This window comes from Lissotriton helveticus, chromosome 8, assembly GCF_964261635.1.
Source record: "Lissotriton helveticus chromosome 8, aLisHel1.1, whole genome shotgun sequence".
Taxonomy (NCBI): Eukaryota; Metazoa; Chordata; class Amphibia; order Caudata; family Salamandridae; genus Lissotriton; species Lissotriton helveticus.
Window position 1 is genome coordinate 985,864,174 of NC_136069.1, and position 23,823 is coordinate 985,887,996.

The window sequence follows — 23,823 nt, forward strand, 5'->3', positions numbered from 1 at the left end:
CAGGAATAGGGGGATCGATACAGAACCTATAGGAATACATCACAAACTTACTTTTTCAGACTAATATGTGCTGGATCAGTAGCATGCTGATAATGTATTCATTTGTAATATCATATTATATCACACCTGTTGCAACTTTTTTGTACTTTGGGAATAAGCCAACCAGATTAGCAACCGACAAAATAATGCAATGAAATTTATTTTGCCACAAAATATAAAAAGCGCAAAATTTAGGAGAGGAAAACATAACTGTGTGAAATGAAGCGTCTCCTTGTTCACAGTCATAAGTTGTGGAACTTGAACATATTCTTACCTCCTGGTTTATGCTTAAGGGTTGTCAGTGCCTTAAAAGGTTTTTACTGTGCAACCTGGTCATGGGGGGGGACTTTCCTTCTCCGCTGGGCTCCTGTTAGGGGCAGGACTTGCCATGATCTCAGAATACATTGTGGGGGCTGGAATCTTTGTGAGATCAGTCAGGTATGTTCACCGGATTCTTCTTTCCGTGAAAAACCTTGCATTTTCAACCATGATAATGCCCAGAAAACTCAAACATTTATTAAAGAAACATACAAAAAGGGGCCCATTTGCCCCAGTTCTCTAAATTCAATTTAATAAAGGAGACTAGTAGGCATCACCCTTAGTCACTGTTTATGCATCCCAAAACCTACACATTGCTGCCACTAGTCAAGACGTTGACAAAATGGGGCAAGGAGGCTATCCCCTTGAAATCGTACGGTGATGAGCATTATTGACACTCTCGTCGACCTCAGGTCACACCAAGGGTATACTTTGAGCACAGTGGTGGGCGGCATGGCTCACGGGTGGCAGGGCGGGGGCAGGGGGATTGCGCGGGGTGAGGCAGATAGGGGTGGATGGCTGGGAGTTACCCTTGGTGCAATAATAAACAATAACAAAATTAACTTACCTTGCTGCTAGCCGGGTCCCGGGTCTCTGCTCCTGCTCTTCTCTTGCACATAGAGGAGCAGGAAGCAGACCCAATTGACCAATCACAACGCTGCAAGGCAGCTTTGTGGTTGATGCACCCAGGCTCCCCTGACCAATCACAACACTGCAATGCAGCATTGTGATTGGTTTTGAGTGTCCTGGTTCGACGCTCAACCAGGGACTGGGGGCTTGTTCATGTTCTCCATGCAGGCTGTAATGCAGCCTGCATGGAGAATGGGGAAAATGCGCATGACTGGTTTGGGGAGCCCAACAGCGCCAACCAAACAGTCATTGTGCACTTAGGAGTAGGCAAACCACTCCTCCCCTGCCCTGATCGACCCACCGACCCACCCGCCCACAAAGCTGCAGGAAGCATCTTAAATGATAATAGCACAGAGTTATTACCATTTTATGTTTCTGCTTTACACTGATTAAAAGCAGTGGGCGATGCTCCTCCGCCATAGAGGAGCTGCCACTGTTTGAGCACAACATGTGTAGGTTTGGTGTTTCTTTGGGATTAGAGGCCCGAAAAATGATAAAATGGCAAAATGCACCAGGACAAATGAAAAAGTGGTGAGGTGGATCAGGTGTACTAATGGCCGGAGGCTGTTGTTTTGGCCACAGCTTCATATGATGGGTGCTGAGGTATTTTGTGTTTGTAACCTAACAGATAAGGGTGACGCTGGTGAATTGATTGGATATGAAAATGATCTTATGTCTTCCGAAATATTTAAAAATACACTCTGAAACATATGTTTATTATCAGTATGTCCATTTCATCTGAAGTGCATCTGTGTTGATTTAAAATGAAATGCTTTGCAAATTGCCAGTGAAAGAGTTACAAAGATTACTGACGTGATACTCTGAGTTTATTTGAATAAATTACTTTTGATAAGCAGGATGCACAACAGTCCATAAACAGAAGTAATAATGAATGGGTTTGCAAATAAAATAGTGGATTCCTTTCCGTTAAAATCAGATTCAATTCAGTTGGCGTTTTAAAGTAATCCAGATTCTGAGGGCTTCATGGGCCTAAACTGAAAAATCTTAATAAAGCGAATGAACGCAGGTACACACATGCAGATCATTAGTCAAAACATATTTCAGAAGGTCAAGAAGAGCATATTTTGCATATGTTTACTTAAAGATATTTGCCCTGTCACAACCAATCCACCGCTTTCTTTGGTTTGAACCTGGAAACGTGCCGCATTTTAGGAGCTCAGTGTTGCAGGTGGTTAATAAAACAAACATTTTCTTCATCAGCTCTGTATTGCCATACGACGACTGATGAATTAAGGTACAACAAATCTGAGCCCTGGCATGAGGCCAATACGAGCAACACAGTTACATTGTCCTTCTAGGATTCCTATGAGCATGAAGGCAGGCTGGTTATCTTATAGTTATCAATGGCCATTCCTATCCCTTATGTAAAGCATTAAAATTATCAATTTTGGCCCATAGGGTGACTCCAGGCCAGCCACTATTCTGCAAAGTGAGTGGCTATGCTCAGAGTTCATTAAAAATACACAAACCCAGGTGTTTAGCTTGGAGGACGAAGAGTAATGTTATTCTGAACCTAAGCTGATGGATAATTCAATAGTTTGTGAGGGAATTAAACATTTCAGATTGTATTATTGCATTTGGCCAATGCTTGAATGTTGCATCAAAGAAAAATAAGTTACAGGATATGACAAACAAATGATAAAAGTATCACATACTGGATGCTGTTGTAAAAGTTTACACATTTTGAACTTTATGCACATTGAGTAAAATTGCCAAAATGTAGGAAGGCGTGTGCAAATTAAAACATGTACCTTTAAAAGAAGGAAAAGGTGATTGCAGAGAAAAATGTGCAGTTTATTAAATACAGTAAGTTCCCATTTTTAATGTGATTTCACGACTAGGCCTTACATTTTCCATTCTGCCTTTGTTTGCCTTTAACTACAAAGCCTTTTTAGAAAATACCCCGATACTAGCGTCTGACTGCAAAAACGTTCATCATTTAAAAATGTCGTGCTCTAAAAGAAATATATATTTCTCTCCTTCATTACCCCATAATATTTCATTTTCTTCTAAAACAATGTGGCATCTGGGGACGTGATGGTCTCTCTTAGTACTTTTTCGCATTCTCCCCGCCATGGTCGACCAAATGTTCATATTGTTATGATGATATTAGAGGATTTTAATGTATACCCCTGTAGTGATTGTTACTTGAATGAGGGATGGGGCTTTGAGAAAGGTGATTATCAGGATCAAACTCAGTTGATGATAATCGTTCAGGGGCGAAGACTGAAGTGGTGTAAAATTATACGGAGACACTTATTTCCAAGTTGGTTTTATCCTGTTTACGGATATCAAGACCTGTTTGAACACAGAGTCCTCATGTCAGAGTATAATAGAACCTTATAACAAGCTGGACTCTTACATTAACACTGGACTTTCAAGCCCGACAATGTCAGGCTCTGTGGCCCCTTGTCGTTGGTTTGATGATAATTGTACTAGTTCACGAAAGGGTCTCGTAGCTGAGTTTAAAAAAACTCTGACAGGGAAAAGGTAAGAGAAGGGTAAGATAATGTAGGGCCATTCATAATGCTACAGTCAATAGCAGGAAGAAGGTACTAAAATCGGAGGTGGGGGAGGATCTTCTGACGGCTAGCACATCGAAAGATAGCACCCTTTTATGGAAGGCAGTTAACCACGCTGCCTTTGAGGAGGACCGAGTGGCAGATCTACCTGCTTTGGCCCCTGCCCAGGACTGGGAGAACCATTTCTCTGCTCTATATCAGGGGGAGGATTCATCCTGTCCATCCATCGCCCCAGGTCATGGTGACAAACTGAAGTTGTTTTGGGAGTAGATTAGAGATGCAATTATGTCACTTCTAGTGGGTAAGGCTCCCGGGCCTAGTGGGATCTCTGGTGACCTGTTTAAATCTTGTGTGGATCTCTAGGCCCCTCTCCACGATCAGTTATTCCCTGAAGAGTCATGGCAGCACTCTGTTATTATACCCGTTTTTAAGAGGAGTAACCCCGCTTGCTACAGTACCATTTCTCTAATTGAAGTTGAGGTAAAGATTGTTGGAAGGGCCATATTGATAAGACTAACCCAATGGGCTGAGGAACTAAACATATTGTCTGATATTCAATATAGGTTTCATACAGGGAGGGTAACTGTGGGGCAGAATCCTAATCTCCTCCTCCTTATAATTACTAAATATGACCAGGCAATAAATGGCTCTCTCCGTCTAGCCTTAATGGACCTCAGCTCTGCGTTTAAAATGGTTACATTATGGGCTGAGCTGGGGTCCATGGGGGTGGAAGAGAGCTTGATTGGTTTTCTTAGGTTCCTTCATTCTGGATTGACTGCTTCAGTCCGCTACGGTAGTAATGAGGAATGCACGAAGCACTTTGGTTTAAACAAGTGGTCCGGTAAGTTTGCATCCTGGCCCCCTTCCTTTTTATTATGTATATTAATCACCTGGAAAAAAAAGCACTTCTTGCACAGGGTATAGATGTGGCAACTGCAGGGGGTATGCTGATGATGCTGTCTTAATAGCCCCCTCTGCTAGAAGTCTTCAGCAGCTTTTAGACCTTTTTGTTGATTTTATGAGCAGCTTGAACCTGCGTACCAACTTTAACAAGTCACATGTGATGGTTGTGGGCCCAACAAATGAGAAAAGTGCAACTTTCTTTGTAAGGGCTATGGGCCACATGCATCAAGCTTTTTTGCATTCGCAAACGGTGCGAATCGCAAAATTCGGCCGTTTGCGAATGCAAAAACCTTTTTTGGGATGCATCATTTTTTTTTCATTTTTTGCAATTTAAGAAATCGCATTTTTTTGCGATTTCTTGAATTGCGATAGCATTTAAGAAATCGCAAATTTTGCGATTTCTTAAATGCTATGCATGATTTTTTTTAAAATGGCGAATTCGCAATCAGGAAGGGAAAAATGACCATGAAGTAAACCTTCATGGTAATTTGCGAAAAGTTTCAAAAATGCACAAAAGTGCATTTTTGAAACTTATATTTTACACACACACATGCCCTTGGGACATGTGTGTGAGTAAAATGTACTTACGTGACATTTCAGGGGTGCAGGGGGGGGTCCTTTGGACCCCCCTGCACCCTTGAAATTGCATTCTCATATTGCGATTCCTTAATTGCGAATTCACATAATGAGAATGCCTTCCCATTGATTCCTATGGGCCTCTAGGCCCATAGGAATCAATGTAAAGCGATTCCTTAACCCCTTCGACGCTGATGACGAGCTGGGCTCGTCATGAGGTAGCCTCCTCGCACGCTCATGACGAGCCCAGCTCGTCACGTAACATGCGCTTTTGAAAAAGTCAGCGTACGAGCGGAATTCCGCCCGCACGCATGCGGTTAATTGCGATTCGCAATTAAGGAATCGCAAATAAGGAAAATTAGGAAATCGCAAAAACTTTTGCGATTTCTTGATGCATAGGAATTTGCGATTCCTAAATTGCGTTTCCTTAATTTTCGCAATTTAGGAATCGCAAATTCCTACAATGATGCATGTACCTGTTTGTTTTGAGGAAGGTTGAACAATTTACCTATTTAGGCGTCTTCATAGATTCAGAACTTAGTTGGCAATCCATTTTTAAAAAGAACACTGGAAATTGTATGAGAGCTTGTGCTGGAGTAAATGCTTTTAACACCAGTCTGGGTCAGAAGCCACTCAAAACTATTGTGGAGGTCTATAAAGTTAAATGCATCCCCATTTCTATCTTTGGTAGTGAGATGTGGGGTTATGCAAACCTAGACATAATTGGGGTGGCTGAGAACACATTTTAAGGGGTCTCTTGGTGATTGGACAGTATACCCCGTCGAAAATCATACATAAAGAGTCAAGGTATCAGTTATATTGTAAATTTTATTCAGTTGCGGCCCCTTTTGTTAGTGTGTGCAGTCTTGTTAAAGGATGTTCCAAGGCTGAACAGATTAGTTATGTCAGACTGCATGAAGTTGAACAATATGCCTATTATCCCCTGGCTGCTATATATTAAAGATAATTTCAGAGCTCTGTGGAGACCAGAGCTATTGGTTAATCCCCAAGGTATCACAAAACAAGATGTTGCGTGGGTTAAAGAATATTTTTTTACAAAAATTGGCAGTGGGAAGGAAGCCATAGCTCTAGATAAGTCTTTATTCCAGAAATTTGACATGATTAAAGCAATCCTTGGATAGAGCCATATCTTTGAAATGTCCACACAAAAGTGTTGCCTTCTGACTTTCAGACTGGAGCTGTTCCATCAGTTGCTGTATCCTGGAAGATCCTGGTATAAGTATTCGGATCCACGCCTATGTACTTGTGATCACATTTTAAATGTGACACATTTCACATTGTATTGCTATGTCCCTTTTATAAATCTCTCCAGTACAAGTTTTTAAAACCTCTTTCTTTAGCACTGGATTGTTATCAGGTTAGGCCTGCTTTTTATATTTACACCTTTTATGAATAACCTAATGAATGTTGCATTTTTATAGTGCACGACTACTAAGGAGAGTGTCCCGGCGCTTTGAGGTATGCAAAAAGTGAATAGACAAGAGATCATTGACCATACTCCCCATTAGAGTGTGAATAAGAATGTTTTCAGCTCCTTTTTGAATCTCACTTCTGTAGGGATCGGTCTGAGGGATCCGGCAGGTAATTCCACAAATTAGCTGCTTCAACAGTAAAGAAAGAGCCACCCCTCCGCTGTTTCTGAAAGCGAGGAGTCACAATGAGACCCTCCTAGCTGGAGCACAACAACCTTCCAGGGCAGTATACCTTGACACTGTGATTAAGATACCTGGGTCCCCCATTGTGGAGGGCTTGGAGTGTTAAAGTCAGTGCTTTATTACCAATATGCAGATGAACTGGCAACCAATGAAGTTTGCCCCAAAAAATGTATACTAAAGTGTATTTTGGAATTTTGTATATTAAGCGGACTGCCATGTTCTGCATGACCCGTAAACGCTGGACCAGATATTCCAGGAGACAAAGGTACAGGAGATTAGCGAAGTCCACTGTACCACTGCTCTAACCACTGTCATTTTGGCCTCATGAGCAAGGAAAAGAAGAAACCCCCTCAACATGCGAAAGATCCAGGAACACGATTTCACCGCTGCTGACACCTGCGCTCCAAATGAGAATGGGGTATCAAACAACCCACCCAAGTTACGGGCCACTGTTGTTGGGGGGAGGGGGGTAGTGGGGAACATCATCGGCCCATGCCCCAACCCAACCAGGAAAGGGATCCGGACAAATAATAAGACTTCCGTCTTATCAGGGTTGCACTGTAGTCTATTGGTCTTCGGTCAATCTAGCAGTGCCACCAGACAGTTGGTGAAGGCTGCCCTCACCCTCTCAAGCTCCCATCATACGCTAGCAGGAGTTGGGTATCATCAGCATACAAGATGATCTTGATATTATGAGATTCCACCAAGTATGCCAAGGGAGATATATAGATGTTAAAACGTGTGGGACTAAAAGATGAACCTTGAGGCACCCCCCCATTTCAGTTCTTTACCTTCCAAAGGAAATGCTTTCATCCAAACTACGTGTTTGCGGCATTCAAGGAAAGAGCCCAGCCATTTCTTCACTGAGCCAGTTACACCCAAGTGTTTTAGCCTGTGCAGCAAGATGTTATTATCCACAGTATCAGATGCTGCAGACGGGTCCAGCAGCACCAGTGTCACATTGTGGCCGAGTACAGATTGAATTTAATGGGCTCTGAGACCTCTAATAGTGTGGACTAGGTGCTGTGGTGGGCTCTGAACCCTGATTGAGAGGGGTGAAGTAAGTTCTTTTTTGTCAAAAAGGCTAGTGAGTTGCCAATATACTGATTTCACCACCACTTTTGATGCTGCTGGCAGCAGCGAGACTGGCCTGATTTTTGCTAAGCATTCAGGATCAGCACTAGCCTTTATTAATAAGGAAAGCACCCTTGCTCTTTTCCAAACATGTGGTATTACACCTGTGTCAAGGGGCTAGCAAATAACTTCTGATATACTGGAACAATAATGTCAGAGGCAGATTTTAGTATATGGGAAGGGTATCGGATCCGGCGGGGACCCTGACCTGCAGTTCAAAAAGGAGGCATTTACATCCTCCACAGATAACGCCAGAGGGATTGTCAGTGGCGGTGGCTGCATTTAATACTCTGGTACTTCTAGGTCCAGTTCTGCTGTAATAGAATTCTCCCCAGACAAGTTATTCTAAATTGTGAGGATTTTCTCCTCAAAAAAGTAACCAAGTCTGGATCATAGGGCCTGACTAGCTCTCAGCGTAGGGGATGCAATTTTAGGATTTGGGAAACCGGAAACAATTTTAAAAAATCACTTTCCCTCATACTCAGCCTCCTTAATGCAACGTAAGTAGAAGGTGTTGCAGGTTTTTTTGAGATTTTTATGATAAGATTCCAGGGCCAATTTATAAGTAGGGCTCCCGGTATTATGGTATTTATTTTTTTGACATTTCTGTCTGTATTTATCCATATTTATTTTTTCGCTAATTTTATCTGTATTTACCCACATTTATTTAACCAGTAAATATGCACTCATACTAGAAGGCTTACTATGTGTCAATGCTGTAAACATCCACAGAAGATAAATCAATGCACTTATAAGAAAATATGCAAATTTCAGTACCAACCATGTGCATATCTACTGTTAAAGCCTCTTTACTAAAAGTCCATTCTTTTTTAGCTCCCTTACCTATCAATCCACACAGCTATTGGCCTGGCAGTCATGACAAACAATATTTACAATTACTCAAAAAGCAACCCAATTTCCATTTTTATACACATTTAAAAATAAATGCAGACACGAAAATGAATGTTTTCTGTCTGTATTTATCTGTAATAATCAGTAAAAACGGAAAACAGGAAGCCTTATTTATAAGTAACATTATTCTGGTGCAGATATGCACGCCCACACTCTTTCCAGTTTCTTGCACACTGCTCTTTCACATGCTGTTTCCTTCATGAACCAGCGAGCTGACAGGGTATTTGTGACCTTTCTTAAAGCCGATGTGGGGGCTTCAAGGTCAGCCACTCTCCTGAGCCATGAGCTGATCACCCTGTCTCCATCTCTAACAGATTCTGGGGTCTCGAGTTTAGAGTCCAGAAGGGTACTCCTTAATTCATCCAGGGGTACCCTGCTCCAGCCTCTGTTTTCATTTTGCAGTCATACAGGGTGGAGCACTTTTAAACAATCAAACATTCAAGGGAAAGGCAGAAGGAAGTGATCCGACCATGATACTGGCTGAGGGGACCCACCTTATAGTGTTGCGCTAGAGAATATACCATCAATAGTATGGCCTGCTATGTGGGTGGGCCCCATATGGGCTTTCCCAAAATTAAAGGAGGCTAGCGTTTCTATTAAACGCATAGTTAAAGGTTCCTGTGCCATCTCTAGGTGAATAATAAAATCACCAATCATGGTGAAGTTGGCAAAAGAAGTGCATTTAGAGGCTAGAACTTGATCAAGGGATGAGATAAAATCTTCTGCATATCCTGGGGGCAATAAACTAATATCCCAGACAGGCAATTCAGTCCATCAATGGATAAACTAAATCTCAGGGTTTCTGCTCCTATAATCCCATCCTGCTTAAAACTCCTACACTCGTATAACCTTTTGAAAACTATTGCCACCCCACATCCTCTTCTTTCTACCCTGTCTGAATGCACACACACTTAAGCCTCAGGCATAGCAAAGTGTAAATCAGGAAAAGCATCCTCCTTCATCCATGTTTCAGTTAAAAAATAGTATGTCCAAAGTCGCCTCCATTGGTAAACCATATACATCTAAAGCATGTTTCTGCAGGGAGCGGTCACTTCTCAATGCTGCCTTAACTTCTCTTTGCCCCTTACTGGGGGCTCCACTGTTAGTAGTCAGATGGTTTAGCGGAGAGAGGATGTACTTACAGTTGTCACATGAGATGGAGCCATTAACGTCCAACAACATAGTACTACACCCCAGCAGAAACCCCCCTCTAATATTAGCCAGCTCCTCTGATGTGTCCGTCTGACCAGACCAACCCTCTGCTGTACAACCGGCATAGTGGCTGGCATTGGCCACATTCTGGACGCGGATGGGCGCAGACGGGCTTGCCTTAGTCATGCCGCACCTGCTACACGTGTCCGCGCTACGGCCTTGCTTTTATGTGAAGTCTAGTTCTACTAAACAGTGCAACACTAAAACAAGCCAGACAGAAGATGGAGTTGTTCTGTGTACCACCCAGCCTTCTTCTCAGCTGGCAGTCTTGGGCTCAGCCCTCCAGCACGGTAAATAAACTTATTTTAAAAGGAATATACCTAAGATTGTCCGAGGAGAGCCAGATACTCTAAAACAGCCGAATGAAACAACTTTTTGGCATCAGTTGTAAAAGTAATTGAGTTTGTGCGTTTTCTGACTAAGGGTCAAATTCAGATTCAGTACATTCAGCAAAGTGAAAACTCTGATGCAGAAGCAGTAGACACAGTAAATCTTAAAAGGTAACACACCTTCTCCAACCAGATTCAATGGAGCGAAAGGCATGACTCTGAGCTATACCCTTTTCACAATACCAATAGATTTTATCATCATATGAAGTATGTTATAATGTATCAATGTTTGTTATGTGAGTTTATACAGCTGTACCATAGGGGGTGTTTTCAGGTAAGTGGATTTTGAGGTGCTTATATGAGCTGACTCCTCTTTTTTATTTCTGTCTCCTTTAAATTGCAATGTAATTACAGATCATCTTTTGAGGTCACTTGTTTGATTTATTTTTTAGATCAAATAATGTTTACATTGATTGATTGAAAACAATATGGTTCACTGTATTTTTCCATAATGAATAACGTATTAGCAATGTTAAGCTTACTGCAGGATTTAACTGATAGAAATATTTAATTTATTTTGATTAACCCTAAAGGACAATGAAAGCAGTTAACAGAATAGGCCTTTGAGGGTTCTAATGAGAGTCTTCCCTCATGTATCTAGGGTATGACATTTAGAATCTTTTAGACAACTGCTCACTGGCATGAATGTTTACCATGGGAATTGGGAGGAAAGACGACAGACCATCGGAAGAGCATTTCCCATTGGATGAAGATGACCTAACTTGCGGCTTATTGCAACAGATTTATGCTTTTGTATATACAAGCTTCTAGTTAGAGAGAAATTAATGCTTTTAATGCCTTAATGCTTTCCTATCCCCGATGCTTCATGCACTGATTTCCCTTATTCTTGCCCAAATCGTGGTGAGCTACTGCTAAGGGTGATTTCTCTTGCCCTGAAACTTTTAGAACAGGGATACTTCCTCCATATGCTGATCATGGTTACTGCTATGATTTTTCCTTTTGATTTATTCACGGTTGTTACTGCAGCTATTGGGGAACTTAGTTGAGTTTCCAGGTCTGCTCTATATGGGGAGTTTTTTTCTTTTGATTAATTAGATGCTCTAAAAGATCTTGCTCTTTTCCAAAGGGACTGTTTGTGGGTTCTCATGAGGTTAGGTCCTATTAGACTAAGACATGGATTATATCCTTATGGAACACACTGTCTTCTCTCATGCTGCCTCTAATCATTTTTTTCTTGATATTTCTGTACTTTGAGTAATCTGAATGAAAACAATAGCTAATCTCTTAAAGAGAAATAACGTTTTTTAAAATGATTCTAAATCCTCCCATCATTGACTGCGCATTAAAGTACTGAAAGATGATGATTATATTTGAAATACATTTGATTGGAGCTCCTTTCTAAAATCAGCAGAAAATATTCAGTGGCCTGGGGACGGAGAGTCACAGAAATTTGAGGCCTCTGCTGTAAGTGACATCAGCAAATTAATTATCCATTGGCCCCATATTTTAGGCTCTATCACTGTCATGCTTCCTCACCCCACCAATCATGACGTTATGTGCAAGGAACGTTGGCAGAAGGGTTACCTCCAGGGAACAGGAAGGGGTGAATTTTGGTAGCTATGTTTTAAATAGTCTTTGTTTAGGATACCTATATGAGCTCATGTCCACTAGAGCCTTTTCATTTCTGCTTATTTTTTACTGGAACCATGCCGATGTTGCATCCATTGAGATGGTTACCTTATGCGCTCATCATGTGTTATTCTTACTGATGTTGTGTCTGATGCATGCACCAGTTTAGTAGTATGTTTACTGCTAAAGGACTAATTTCCTTCTCCATGATCATCAGCCTTCAGTCCCTTTTGAAGTTATGAAGCTCTTGCATTTCTCACAGGCTTGACATTTTGTGTTGTCTTTCTTAGGATACGTTACCTATAAGTTCTTCATAGATCCTCTTTTTTCTGTATCTTGCGGACCAGTAGCAGAAATAATGCAACAAGATGGGTAATGCAAGGAAAGCAGTTCCACAACAGTTGACAAGCCATGACCGCTAGGTCTTCTGGGGAGGGTTTGCCATGGCTTTTTGTGAGGTTTTTGTTTTTCATGTAAATTTTATGGGCACTGGCACAGGACATGGAATAGGGATTCTGTCTCACTATTTGGCCAGAGGCAGCCATCACTCTTGGAGTACCCTTACTTTGTATCACGCAACATCGTCAACAGTATATACCCTAGGCAGAGGGTACAGACACTTGATTTCTGGATTGTATAATTCTGACTTATGTGATTGGAATGCTTTCCTAGGCTCGACGATTCCTGACCAGCAAATAGCTTTAACTTAGGAAATTGCTTCGTACCGTTCAGTGCATTCTCTGTTTTGATAATTCTGTTTCTGTAGCTTCTTTGTGTTAGTATACTCTGGCCATTGTTTTGGGCTCAGAAAATTTCCTTCTGAAGGGCTAGTTTTCTGTCTTCTGTTGCAACTAAACTTCTTCTCCTCAAATTACCTGTCAAGATAAATATCTCCTTCCAGCATTTGTCAATTATGGGGTTAGTAGCTGCCATGGTTCTCTTGGTATAATACCGAATGGTATTCAATCAATATCATTATAAACTTTATTCGGTTTTTGAAGTATAAAACCATAAAAGTTGACAGAACATAAAAATAATTAAATGTTCAAAATAGCAGCACAATTTATCATCAGTGGTCCCATGGTCACTTGTAACATAATAACCATAAAACAGAATAACACGACCAAAAGGTATTATAAAATTGTAAAAGGTCAGCACCATTAAACATTATAAAACAACGGTATACCATAAATCTGATTGTTTGGTGACATCAATCTACAATTCATAAATCAACATTTTGTTCTTTAAATTAATTCCCTCAATAGAAGAGTCCTGTTTTATAAGAATAAATAAAACTTAAAAAAGGTAACCATAAGCCCAAAACCCTCAACACTTTTTAATCAAGACAAGCCCTGGACTACACCACAGAATTCAGATAACCAACAATGAAGAAAATACAATCCTCCTTAGGCAGTTGTAGATACAGGAGAGCTGGGCGCGCCTGAGCAAAATACAGCTTCTTTAAAATAGGGACTAAAAAAGACTTCCTCAGAACCTCATAACATTTACAGAAGAACATAAAGTGTAGCAGGTCTTGTGGATACTCACTGGCATAGCCACGGGATGCAAGCTGCTGGCCTCTACTGCACCCCCTGGGGAAGGAAAGCAGGAGGTGAAAGAGGTCCAAGCGAAACCTTGTCAATAAAAATCGTTCATAAACAGATAAAAGCCCCCGGATATATGGCTCAGCTAATGGGGTCATCTTAAGCATTAAACATGTGTGAATGCTTGGTTTCTGCAGCTCCTGCTCTTCCCTTTCCAATTTTCCTAAGTTGATAAAGGCCTCCCTTATTATCTTCACATCCTTATTGGTTATTAAATCAGGATTCGTAAAAAGCTCGGCTTGTCCCAGTTTTTAAAAGCTACTCTTAATGTATCTGAACCAAGGTATATTAATCGCATGGTCCAGGGACATACAATCCTTTAAAATCAAATGACAAAGTGTTAGGCCCTCATTTAACCAGGTTTTTAACCAAAAAATCAGGAATCTGAGTGCCAATGTGTCGCTTACATAAGGTACCCCTAATTCCTCGTGTACCACCAGGTTGGGCATGCCCTGGGGTACACCTAACATGCTCTTTAGAAAGAAATTCTCGGCTACCTGAAAAACATCTGTAGCAATATACCCCCACAGTTCACTCCCATAGGTGGATTTGGCTAGACTTCTTGCCTGGTAGATCTTCAACAGGGTAGATATATTCTATTACCCCGTTAAGAGGCAAAGTTAAAAATATCTGTGTTCACCCTCGCCAGGTCCCCCTTCTTCCTTTGTTTAAGTGGACCCCATTTAACCTGGTCATCCAGGATAACCCCGAGATAAGAAAAAGCATTAGTTCGGGGTACCTTAACTGTACCTACCCTAATTGAAACCTCTTTTTCAGGCGTATCTCTATGTCCATAACAAAAGATTTTGAGTTATTAATAGTTGGATCGCGTTCCGACATAAAATCAGAAAAAGCGACGAGCAGAGATTGGAGCCCCCTAGCGGTCCTGGAAATAAGGACCTCGTCATCCGTATAAAGTAAAAAACGGAGGCCTCGATGGTCTGCACGGGGATAATCTACCCCGGTTGATAAAAGAGCTTTAGCTAGATAATTAATGTAAAGATTAAACAAAAAAGCCGCCAAGATACACCCCTGGCGTACACCTCTTTTAATGTCAAAGTTCGGGGTCACCCGGAGCCCATTTGAAAATCTAATGTTAACGTTAGTAGCCTGGTGAAGGTCAGCAAAAAATGGACGACAGAAGCATCAACCCCAATATCCTTCATCGACTGCCACAGTTTTGTCCTATACACACGATCAAACGTGGAGGACAAGTCCATGAAGGCTAGATAAATAGTGCCAGATCGCGCCACCGTGACCGGCCCGGGCGGAACCCATATTGAACCTCTGAGAGTATCTCATGTTCCTCTGTCCAGGCGGTCAATCTATCAAATAGCACACGACCCAGTATCTTGACTACTGAGTCCAGCAGCGAAATGGGCCTGTAACAATGTGTACTACCTCGGTCACCCTTTTTAAAAACCGGCAAAATTGTAGAAATGGTCCAGGACTCCGGGCATCCCTTCTTAGCAGCTGCATTAATAACTGCTGTAAGCACAGGAGCCCAAACAGTAGTCTTTCTTGCATTGTGTTCTTTGGTACTGATCACTTACCTGGTCTCTAGCATAGGCTGGGGTATTCTTGGTGTAGGTGAAATATCTTATTACACAGGCCTCTCTGTAATACATCCAAGAATTTCAAGGGGTTTTGGACCTCCTATATTTTTGTGCCATATGAAATCATGTAGTATCTTTGCTTGGAGGCAACCAGGAAGTTGTTGAACTTTTGCTTGCTCTGTGAGATATGTGAATCTGTAATGCTCTTGGCTTTGATCTCTACTTTCGCATTGTCTTTTGTTAGGTGGACTTTTTCCGTTCAGTAGTGGCTAAACAAATTCCAGATAAGGGAGCCTAACACTTTCTTCTTTATTTCAAGTTTTTCCAGGAAGAATCTTTTTGTGTTGTGTTTCTCTGTTACTACAATCTAGGATATGATTTAAGATTTGCCTTAGGTTATCTTAAATGATTGTTGTTACTAAATGTAGGGACTTCTGAAGAGCATTAGCAGTTATTGTTATTAATACACACTCATCTGAACAGAGCAGGATGTTCATTCTTGTCTACTTTTTGGCACATCCTTAAACACCTAGGGAATGTAGCCTGTGTGATCATTCAAATAGAGGCTGAACAACAGTGGGGCAAAAAAGCCCCCTTGGTGAACTCCAGTCATGTTTTTTAAATCTTCAGAGGGTTTGCCTTAAAGTCTGTAGCACACATGCAACATAGTATAGGTCCAATGTTTTTTTGTATTTCCATATCTGGTGATTCTGAATATAGGCTTGGTCAGTTGTCGACAGATCTTTGTGGAACACTGAAAAGATGAAAATGCTTTTATGGTAAGGAGCCAGCTGCACCAGGCTCAGGGCACCAACTACCATCCTCAGAACACATGAACCCTCACCTCCCCAAGATTGCACCCATCATATTCTAATCAGCCCATACTAAACACATCCCTCTTCCTTCAATTGAAAAAACAATAAATAACTAATTGTATTACTTACTGAGAAATATGCATATAATATTAAAAAATGCAACAGAGAAAAATAATATAGAACAATTATATCTCAACAATATAGGTAGATGATGAACACATGACCCAATAGAAATTATACATTTTCAAAGTAACTACAACACATAATCCCTAAATTTGAAAGGCAAACATTTAGTATGCACAGGTTTGGTATGAGCATCTTGGTCCAAGGCCATTGTAAACTTTTTTTTTGTAATAACACAAATTTATTGATTTTTCGTGATACCAGCTGGGCTGTAGCCCTACATACATACATTGACACCAAGATAGTCCGGATGTACAAAGTTAGTATACAATATTAACTGCAATTGACATATAAAACAACAAGAACTTTGCACAGACAGTCCCAAACCCCATACATTGAAGAAAGTGTAGGTGTGTACTCGAACATGTAGCAATGGTATATAGTGTGTGGCCTGGAATTGTCAGGGAAGTGCCAGTAACTTTACCCATCAGGGGGTCTGAGAAGGGAGGTGGGAAGCTCGATACCCCAGTATGTTGACCATCTGAACCATATTTTCCTGTGTTTCCGGGGGCAGCCTCGCGCCTGGAATACCGCCAGCTCAGCGCCCATACATCTGTCAAGTTCATTTCTCCATTTCCCCACTGTCATGGGGGGAGACCCCCTTCCATAATTGGGAAATGTCCCCTTTAGGCCATTGTAAACTTTTCCTTGAAACCGACACCCAAACTCTTTTGCACTTGCTGAGACATTAAATAAGGAACAATAGAAATCATACTTGTATTCCAAAATTTGCCATTTTCTAACACCACCACATGATCTTTGACTTCTTTAACCCTGACAGGGGCATAAAATGTTGAAGAACAGTTTGCCACCAGGAGAGGTCTTTTAATCATTACCTAATCTCTGACTTTAACAGGCAATGCTCTCATAGGTCATTCAACCGTTAAGTACTATGCACCTCTCACATCCATCACCTGTCCATCTTTGCTCGAATCCATCATTTTCCCGTCCATCCATTCTTTATTTAATGTAGAATCTATCATCTTTCCTCCAAACAAAGAAAAAGGAGGCCTTCCAGTGCTATTGTTAGGTGTAGCTCTAACTTCCCAGAGCATATCCTGGATGGCTCTTCTCCAATTTAAGCCATTCACCTTTGCGAACTGCAACTGATCTTTAATGGTATGATTAAATCATTCCACTAAACAATTACCGTAGGAATGATTCAAAGAAATATTTACCTATTTGTTATGTTATGTTATGTTAAATATACTTATAATGCACATGGCTTCCCCAGAAACGGGGCGTCCCAGCGCAAGCAGATGGGAGGTAGAGAGAAGAGAGAAGGGACCTATATGGTGGAGAAGAGCCAAGTTTTAATCAGTTTTCTGAAAGTCCAGAGGGGCAGAGTTCCACAAGATCGGGGCACAAGCCCTGAAGGAGCGCCCCCCTGCTCTATGCCTATGCCCTTGGGTAGTGCGGGCCAGATGTTGGTTAGCAGAGTGTAGGGCCCGAGAGGGAACATATGAAGTACACAGACCCTGGAGAATTTGGGGGTCTTGACCATGAAGAATCTTATGAGTGGTGCAGAGAGTTTTAAACTTAACTCTCTGTTAAATTGGTAGCTAGTGCAAAGGACGAAGAAGGTTGGAGGTATGACAGTGCTTAGGTAAGCCAAAAAGAGTACGTGCAGCCGCATTCTGTACCAGTTGGAGTCATTTGGGCACAGTTTTATTTGCACCTAGTAACAGTCTATTGCAGTAGTCTAGCCGCGACTGCACTACAGATTGAACAATTGTTTGCCGAATTGGGGCATCAAAAAAGAAGACCAAAGCTTAGCCCAGCCACTTTTTTGCATGTGGCTCAAATGAAAGGACCCCATCTATTAGCACCCCTAGGTTCTTGACCACCGTTTTAGGTAGGGGGGACTAAAGCTGTGGCCCACCATTAGCTATCCCATTGATGTGTATTATGCCCGACCAGGAGCACCTCCATTTTGGAGGTGTTGAGTTTTAAATATTTGTCCGCCATCCAGTCAAAAATGGCCAGAAGATCCTCACCAAATTTGAGCTGGTCTAGATTGCTATTGTTAAAGAAAGTGAAAACCAATTGTGTATCATCGGCGTATGATACCATTTTGATGTTACGTGCTTTGGCCAACAGTGGGTGGACATATATGTTAAATAATGTTGGGCTCAGGGCAGAGCCCTGAGGAACTCCACATCCCAAAGGATGAATAGTGGATGCATAGGGGGGGCATGTACCTGGAAAGAGCGTTCGGATAAAAAATATGAAAACCAAATCAGTGCCTTGTCTTTGACACCAATCTCCCTTAGCCTTTGAAGGAGGATTTCATGAGACGGTGTCAAAGGCTGCACTTAGATCTAGCAGAAACAGTGCTGAAGTGTTCCCCTCATCCAGCGTGGCCCACAATTGCTTGGCGACCGCCAGAGCATCCACAGACTCCACTCATCTCTCTGACACTAACTGAGACACATTCTAAGTCACCAATTGACCATGATAACCCTCCTTGACAAGCACATCCTGTTAAAACTCTTTGATCACAGTGGTATTCACCTTTTCGACAAATCTCACCTCTGGGTATTTCGACATGTAACCCACTAAATCAAAGACCACATGGGAGTTCCACCTAAAACAGCCAAAGGTCCAGTAATACCAAATGCTAATTTACTCCATGGTACATTATCACACACTACTGGTGTAACAGGACTTGGTATAGTGACTTGAGTTTTGTCACTAAGAATGCATGCGTAACATTCCCTGACATAATGTTCAACGGCCTTATCCACAAAGAGCCACTGAAATTCCTTTCAAACACTCCATTTCATGTCACGAATGCCCAAGTGGCCGTCATGGCCAAGATTCACTATTTAACTATGGACACCACAAGGAGCCACCAGAAGTTCATACCTACAGAATATTCCATCCTTATGGACAGTTCCCCTGCAACTCTCCAGAGGGTAGCAAAGGCATCTCCTTAGATGTAGACCATTTTCCTGATAAACATTTCATTCTTGCAATACAATATCACCTTTGATTGTTTCTTTCCATTCCTTCTCGGACATGCACTATTCATACAAATGAAAACACAAACTCCACATTATCTCAATCCTGATCAACTACGTGATTCTAGTCTGGTAAGGGCAACTTAGACAAACAAACAGCAGCAAAAGTACGTACTCCAGTAATGTATTACAATATATAGTGAAACTTTTGCAATCTATACTGCCATTTAGCGATGCAAGGAGTAGCTCTACCACCACAACTAGTTTTAAATGAATCCACAAGAGGTTTATGGTCAGTCCACAAAATTAACTTATTTTCTCAACTAAATATCTTGAAGCAGTGGATACCTTACCACTTGGCCAAGGCTTCTTTTTCGATAATAGAATGTATGTACTCTGCACCACGTAGGCTTCTTGAGGCAAATGCAATGGTTTCCTCACTACCGTTAATTCTTTTCTGCATAAGAACAGCATGCATCCATGATTGCTGGCATTGCTGGTAATAATGCAGAAATAACAGGTATCAAAAGGTTAAGGTGGACCAGCAGAGACAATGTTTTACTTAATGGACTTAAAAACATCATCACCCGATCCCGGACTCCTACTTCAGATCGGTGGAGAGCGATCTCCGCCACCTCCTCCTGTGGGACGAAAGGACTGCTCGTATTGCCCTGCAAAAACTGACAATGTCCTGGTATGACGGAGGCATCGCACTCCCCAACTTGCGCCTCTATTACTGGGCATCACAATTGGTTGCCACTAACCATTGGATACACGGATCACCCAATGACCCTGCCTTTCACCTGGACAGATACCAGACTGGACGGGAGGGATATTTCGGGGCCCTCTACAGTAAGCCCAAAAAGAATAGATACATTGGCCCTATGGAAGACACACTCACACTATGGCATCGGACCACGGCTCGCCTAGGTTGGTCAAACAAACTCACTGAATTCACCCCACTCTGGACATCACAACAGCTCGGATCCCTTTGCTTCCAGCTGGGTTTCGACAAATGGGACGCAATCGGCATCTCAACGATAGGAGACTTGGTACATAAGGGTAAACTCCTCACCTTTGCAGACCTACAAACCAGATACGCGCACGCACAAACTGAGGCCTTCCGATACCTCCAAATCAAACACGCCCTCCTCTCTGCCATCCCTGATCTCTCCTCCTTGCCCGAGTCCTCTCCTTTGGAGGACAGACTACTCACAGAACCCCTCCCGACGAAAGCTATTTCCTACACATACCGCAAACTCTGCAACAACCTCCCAAATACATTCCAGCCCCTACGGGATAAATGGCAGACAGACCTAGGTGATCTGGAAGATGATGAGTGGCAGGCGGCCTTGATGTCCCCTCGAGAGGTGGCGATGAATCACCGACTCAGACTGATTCAACTGAAGGTCCTGCACCGGACCTACATGCCTGCGACGCTATTAGCCAAAATCGGGAGTAGAGAAGACGATAGATGCCTAAGGGGTTGCGGATACACAGGCACCTTTTACCATATGTTATGGGAATGTCATGTGATACAGCGCTTTTGGGAGGGGCTTATCCGAAAAATGAGAGACTCGTTGGGTAAACCGATTCCACTGTCACCAAAGGAAGCTGTCCTCAATATCTGGGGTGCCACGGACCTGAATGACCTAGAGTTACAATGGGCTGCTTTGAGCTTCCTAATTGCTAAACGTTCGATTGCAATGAAATGGGGTGTTGCTGAAAGACCTCTGGTGGTGGGTTGGATGGCTGAATTGGACAGATGCATGTTGGCCGAAAAATCTGTTTACAAGCTACGTGGCTGCCCCGCGAAATGGGACAAGAAATGGGGCCATTGGAACATTTACTGGGGAAAACTCTGTGAATCCCCCACGGCGGAACTGGCCATGAACCGGACTAGACTACTGGGCTGAACTGTACATCTTGCCTCATTCTAAATGTATCATGATTTTGCTCGCACATGCTAATTTTGTACTGCTTTTGACTCTGCATTGCTTTCAATAAAAATTAATGTTAAAAAAAAAACATCATCACACTCACTGCTCCATTCAAATTTGGTATTCTTCTTGAGCTATGATGTTAAGCAAATGGTTTCAGCAGCAACATTATTGGCAAACTTATATTAATATTCAATGAGTCATAAAACTGACCTTAATTGGTCCTTACCCTTGGTTGTAGGCACATCTTCAATTGCCTTTACAATTTTGATTTTAGGTTCAATTATTTTAGCAAATATATAATGACCAAATAATCTACCCCCATTTGACTAAATTTGCACGTATCCCTCTTCAGTGTCAATCCACTCTTCTCAATTATCTCCAACACACATTTAATTCTCAACTCATGTTTGTATTGATTCTTGCCAGAGACCAGGATGTCATCCTAAAAATATGCAACACCAGTCATATCTTTGAATAGATTGCTCATCAGTCACTTAAAACAGCTGAGGTAGAGCCCACAACAAAAGGCAATAGCACATAACGTTATGAACCCTCAGCTGTTACAAAATATTTTAGGTGTCTTAATTCCACACATAGTTCTACTTGATGGTAAGCAGCAGATATGTCATGGGACATGACAACTGCTCCTTCCTTAAAGGTGGCTAGCATCTCGTTTATATTACTATGGAGGACAACCATTTAGAGCCTTCAATAGGTTAAATTATACATAAAGTACAACATTTTTCAAATTCCGCTTCCAACTCTTTCCTCAACACTAGAGGCACTCTACATACTTTGTGTACCATAAGTCCGAATTCTTCTTCAAGACTATATGATGCTGAAATCCTTTCAACCTTCCCAATCATCATTAAACAGTCCAGGATACTGACTAACCCATTTCCAATTATCCAATTGGCACACATCAGACCCTATCTTCTTGAAGAACCTTCTCTTAGATATTACTTAATCCAGATGGTTGGTTGGGATATTGATGTTTCCTTCTTCATCCCAACCTAACCAGTTTGAACCCCGCTACACCAATTATGCCATTAGTAATACTCCCATCCCCAGGACCACATATACATTTTAAGGGTAGAGGACCACATGGTCCCCTTCCCTTAGCCTCCTTAGGCCCTGAGGACCCCATCCCCATGGCCACTAATTAAAGCTAATAGGATGAGGAATGCAGGCCCCATTCTTCAACTGATTTTGGCCCAAGGGATGCCATCCTGATGCATTTTTTAGGGGAGGGGGGCACGACCCCCCTCTCCGGGCTGCCTTTGGCCACATGGACCCCATCCCCTGAGACGCAGTTCATTTTTGGAGGCATTATGACATCTGACTGCAACTGTCATAACTTATCACAGGTGAACAGCTACATCATTTCTTTAGTACAGACAAAACAAGTGCTCTGTAGTATGGAAATAGGAGACAGACTTTAATACAGACATTGTGGGTTCCAGCATATGAAACCAACATATTATCCCAACATACTATGTTCATATTGCAATTGTTTTTTTTCTTTTCATGTGTGAAACATAACTGGAAAGTTGTGTTTGTAATGCACTCTCACATTTTACATTATTTGCTTCCCCAGGGTTGGTGAGCGGGAAACAGCACTGGAAGCAGCACTTCGGTTGCTTCAGCAATTCTACCTGGACCTGGAAAAGTTTCTTAGTTGGCTCACTGAAGCAGAGATCACTGCCAATGTTTTACAGGATGCCACCCACAAGGATGGAGTACTAGAGGACACACGTGGACTTCGAGAACTCATGAAACAATGGCAGGTAAGTCATCACTGCACTGAATATGGACGTTAATGGGGGTAGAAATGCCTTTGTCATGGATTTGGAGTTTACTTAAAAAAAAAAAGGAAAATAATGTTGGTTTAGCACTATCTGCAAATTCTCCAGAAAATAGGGAAGCTTTAAAATTAACAGATTTCAGAGAAAATCCTAATAGGTTTACAACAGTGGAATCAGCACTTTAGATTTGAAAAAATGGTGCAATCATTGGACCGTTGGCAAAAGAGCTTAGAATCAATTGAAACAGTGTCATTGACCTTCACTAATAAGGGCAGAAAAAGGATCTTGGCCAATGCAAAAGCAGAGACGTGAGGTGTGGCTATAGGACTTTTACACTTTTTCTGTATCTATGTTGACTATGTTTATTTTCATCTCCATGTATGCAATCTATGTTTAACTATTGCACTATGAAAGTTCATTGATAAAGTACCAGAGATTGATAATAATGTACATCTACAATACTGTACCTAACTAGCATAAGTATATATAAGCAGCATGCACCTCCTTCTCAGGTTTTAGGTTTTGTTTCCAAAAATTCTTTGGCTGAAAACCTTTTGGTTGCCTTGTATTAATATAATCATACATTGTCAGCATATACATAGTTGGAAGCAGTTAAGAGATGGAAAGGCATGTCGGAATGGGGAGGAGACATTAAACTCAAGGAAAAGTAAAGGTAGTCCTGTGGAGAGGCAAGGGTGGTTGGGAACACTTTCAGTTCAATTTTGTCTTCTCAAATAGGGACAATATACTTCATTAATTTCCATGATGACATTTCAGATCATTACTTTATAACTTGGGACATAGCATTTCCAAATGTTTGATGATGTTTTTAGAAGGCTGTTCTTTTTACACCTAATTTCGATTCAGTCATTTGTGTTTTTCCACCAGGGCCGGTGACAAAAGCCCTCCAACCGGCCTATCCCTCTTATTTCCTCTTCTTGCTCTCTTTTCATTCATCATTCTATCTTATTCTCTTGTCTCCAATGGCCCCACTTCCAGTCTGGCCCTGTTTTCTAGTTATTAACCATAACT

At 41.7% G+C, this 23,823-nt stretch overlaps 1 protein-coding gene across 7 annotated transcripts in view; it reads left to right on the forward strand.

Moving 5' to 3' along the window:
- The window catches only part of DMD (dystrophin), a 6,826,337-nt gene that overhangs the window by 4,814,382 nt on the left and 1,988,132 nt on the right, over positions 1-23,823 (forward strand). For all 7 annotated transcript variants that reach the window (XM_078657819.1, XM_078657824.1, XM_078657821.1 and 4 more), the window contains exon 55: positions 22,584-22,773. In XM_078657819.1, the coding sequence (XP_078513945.1) occupies positions 22,584-22,773 (190 nt within the window). The remainder of the gene's footprint in view (positions 1-22,583; positions 22,774-23,823) is intronic.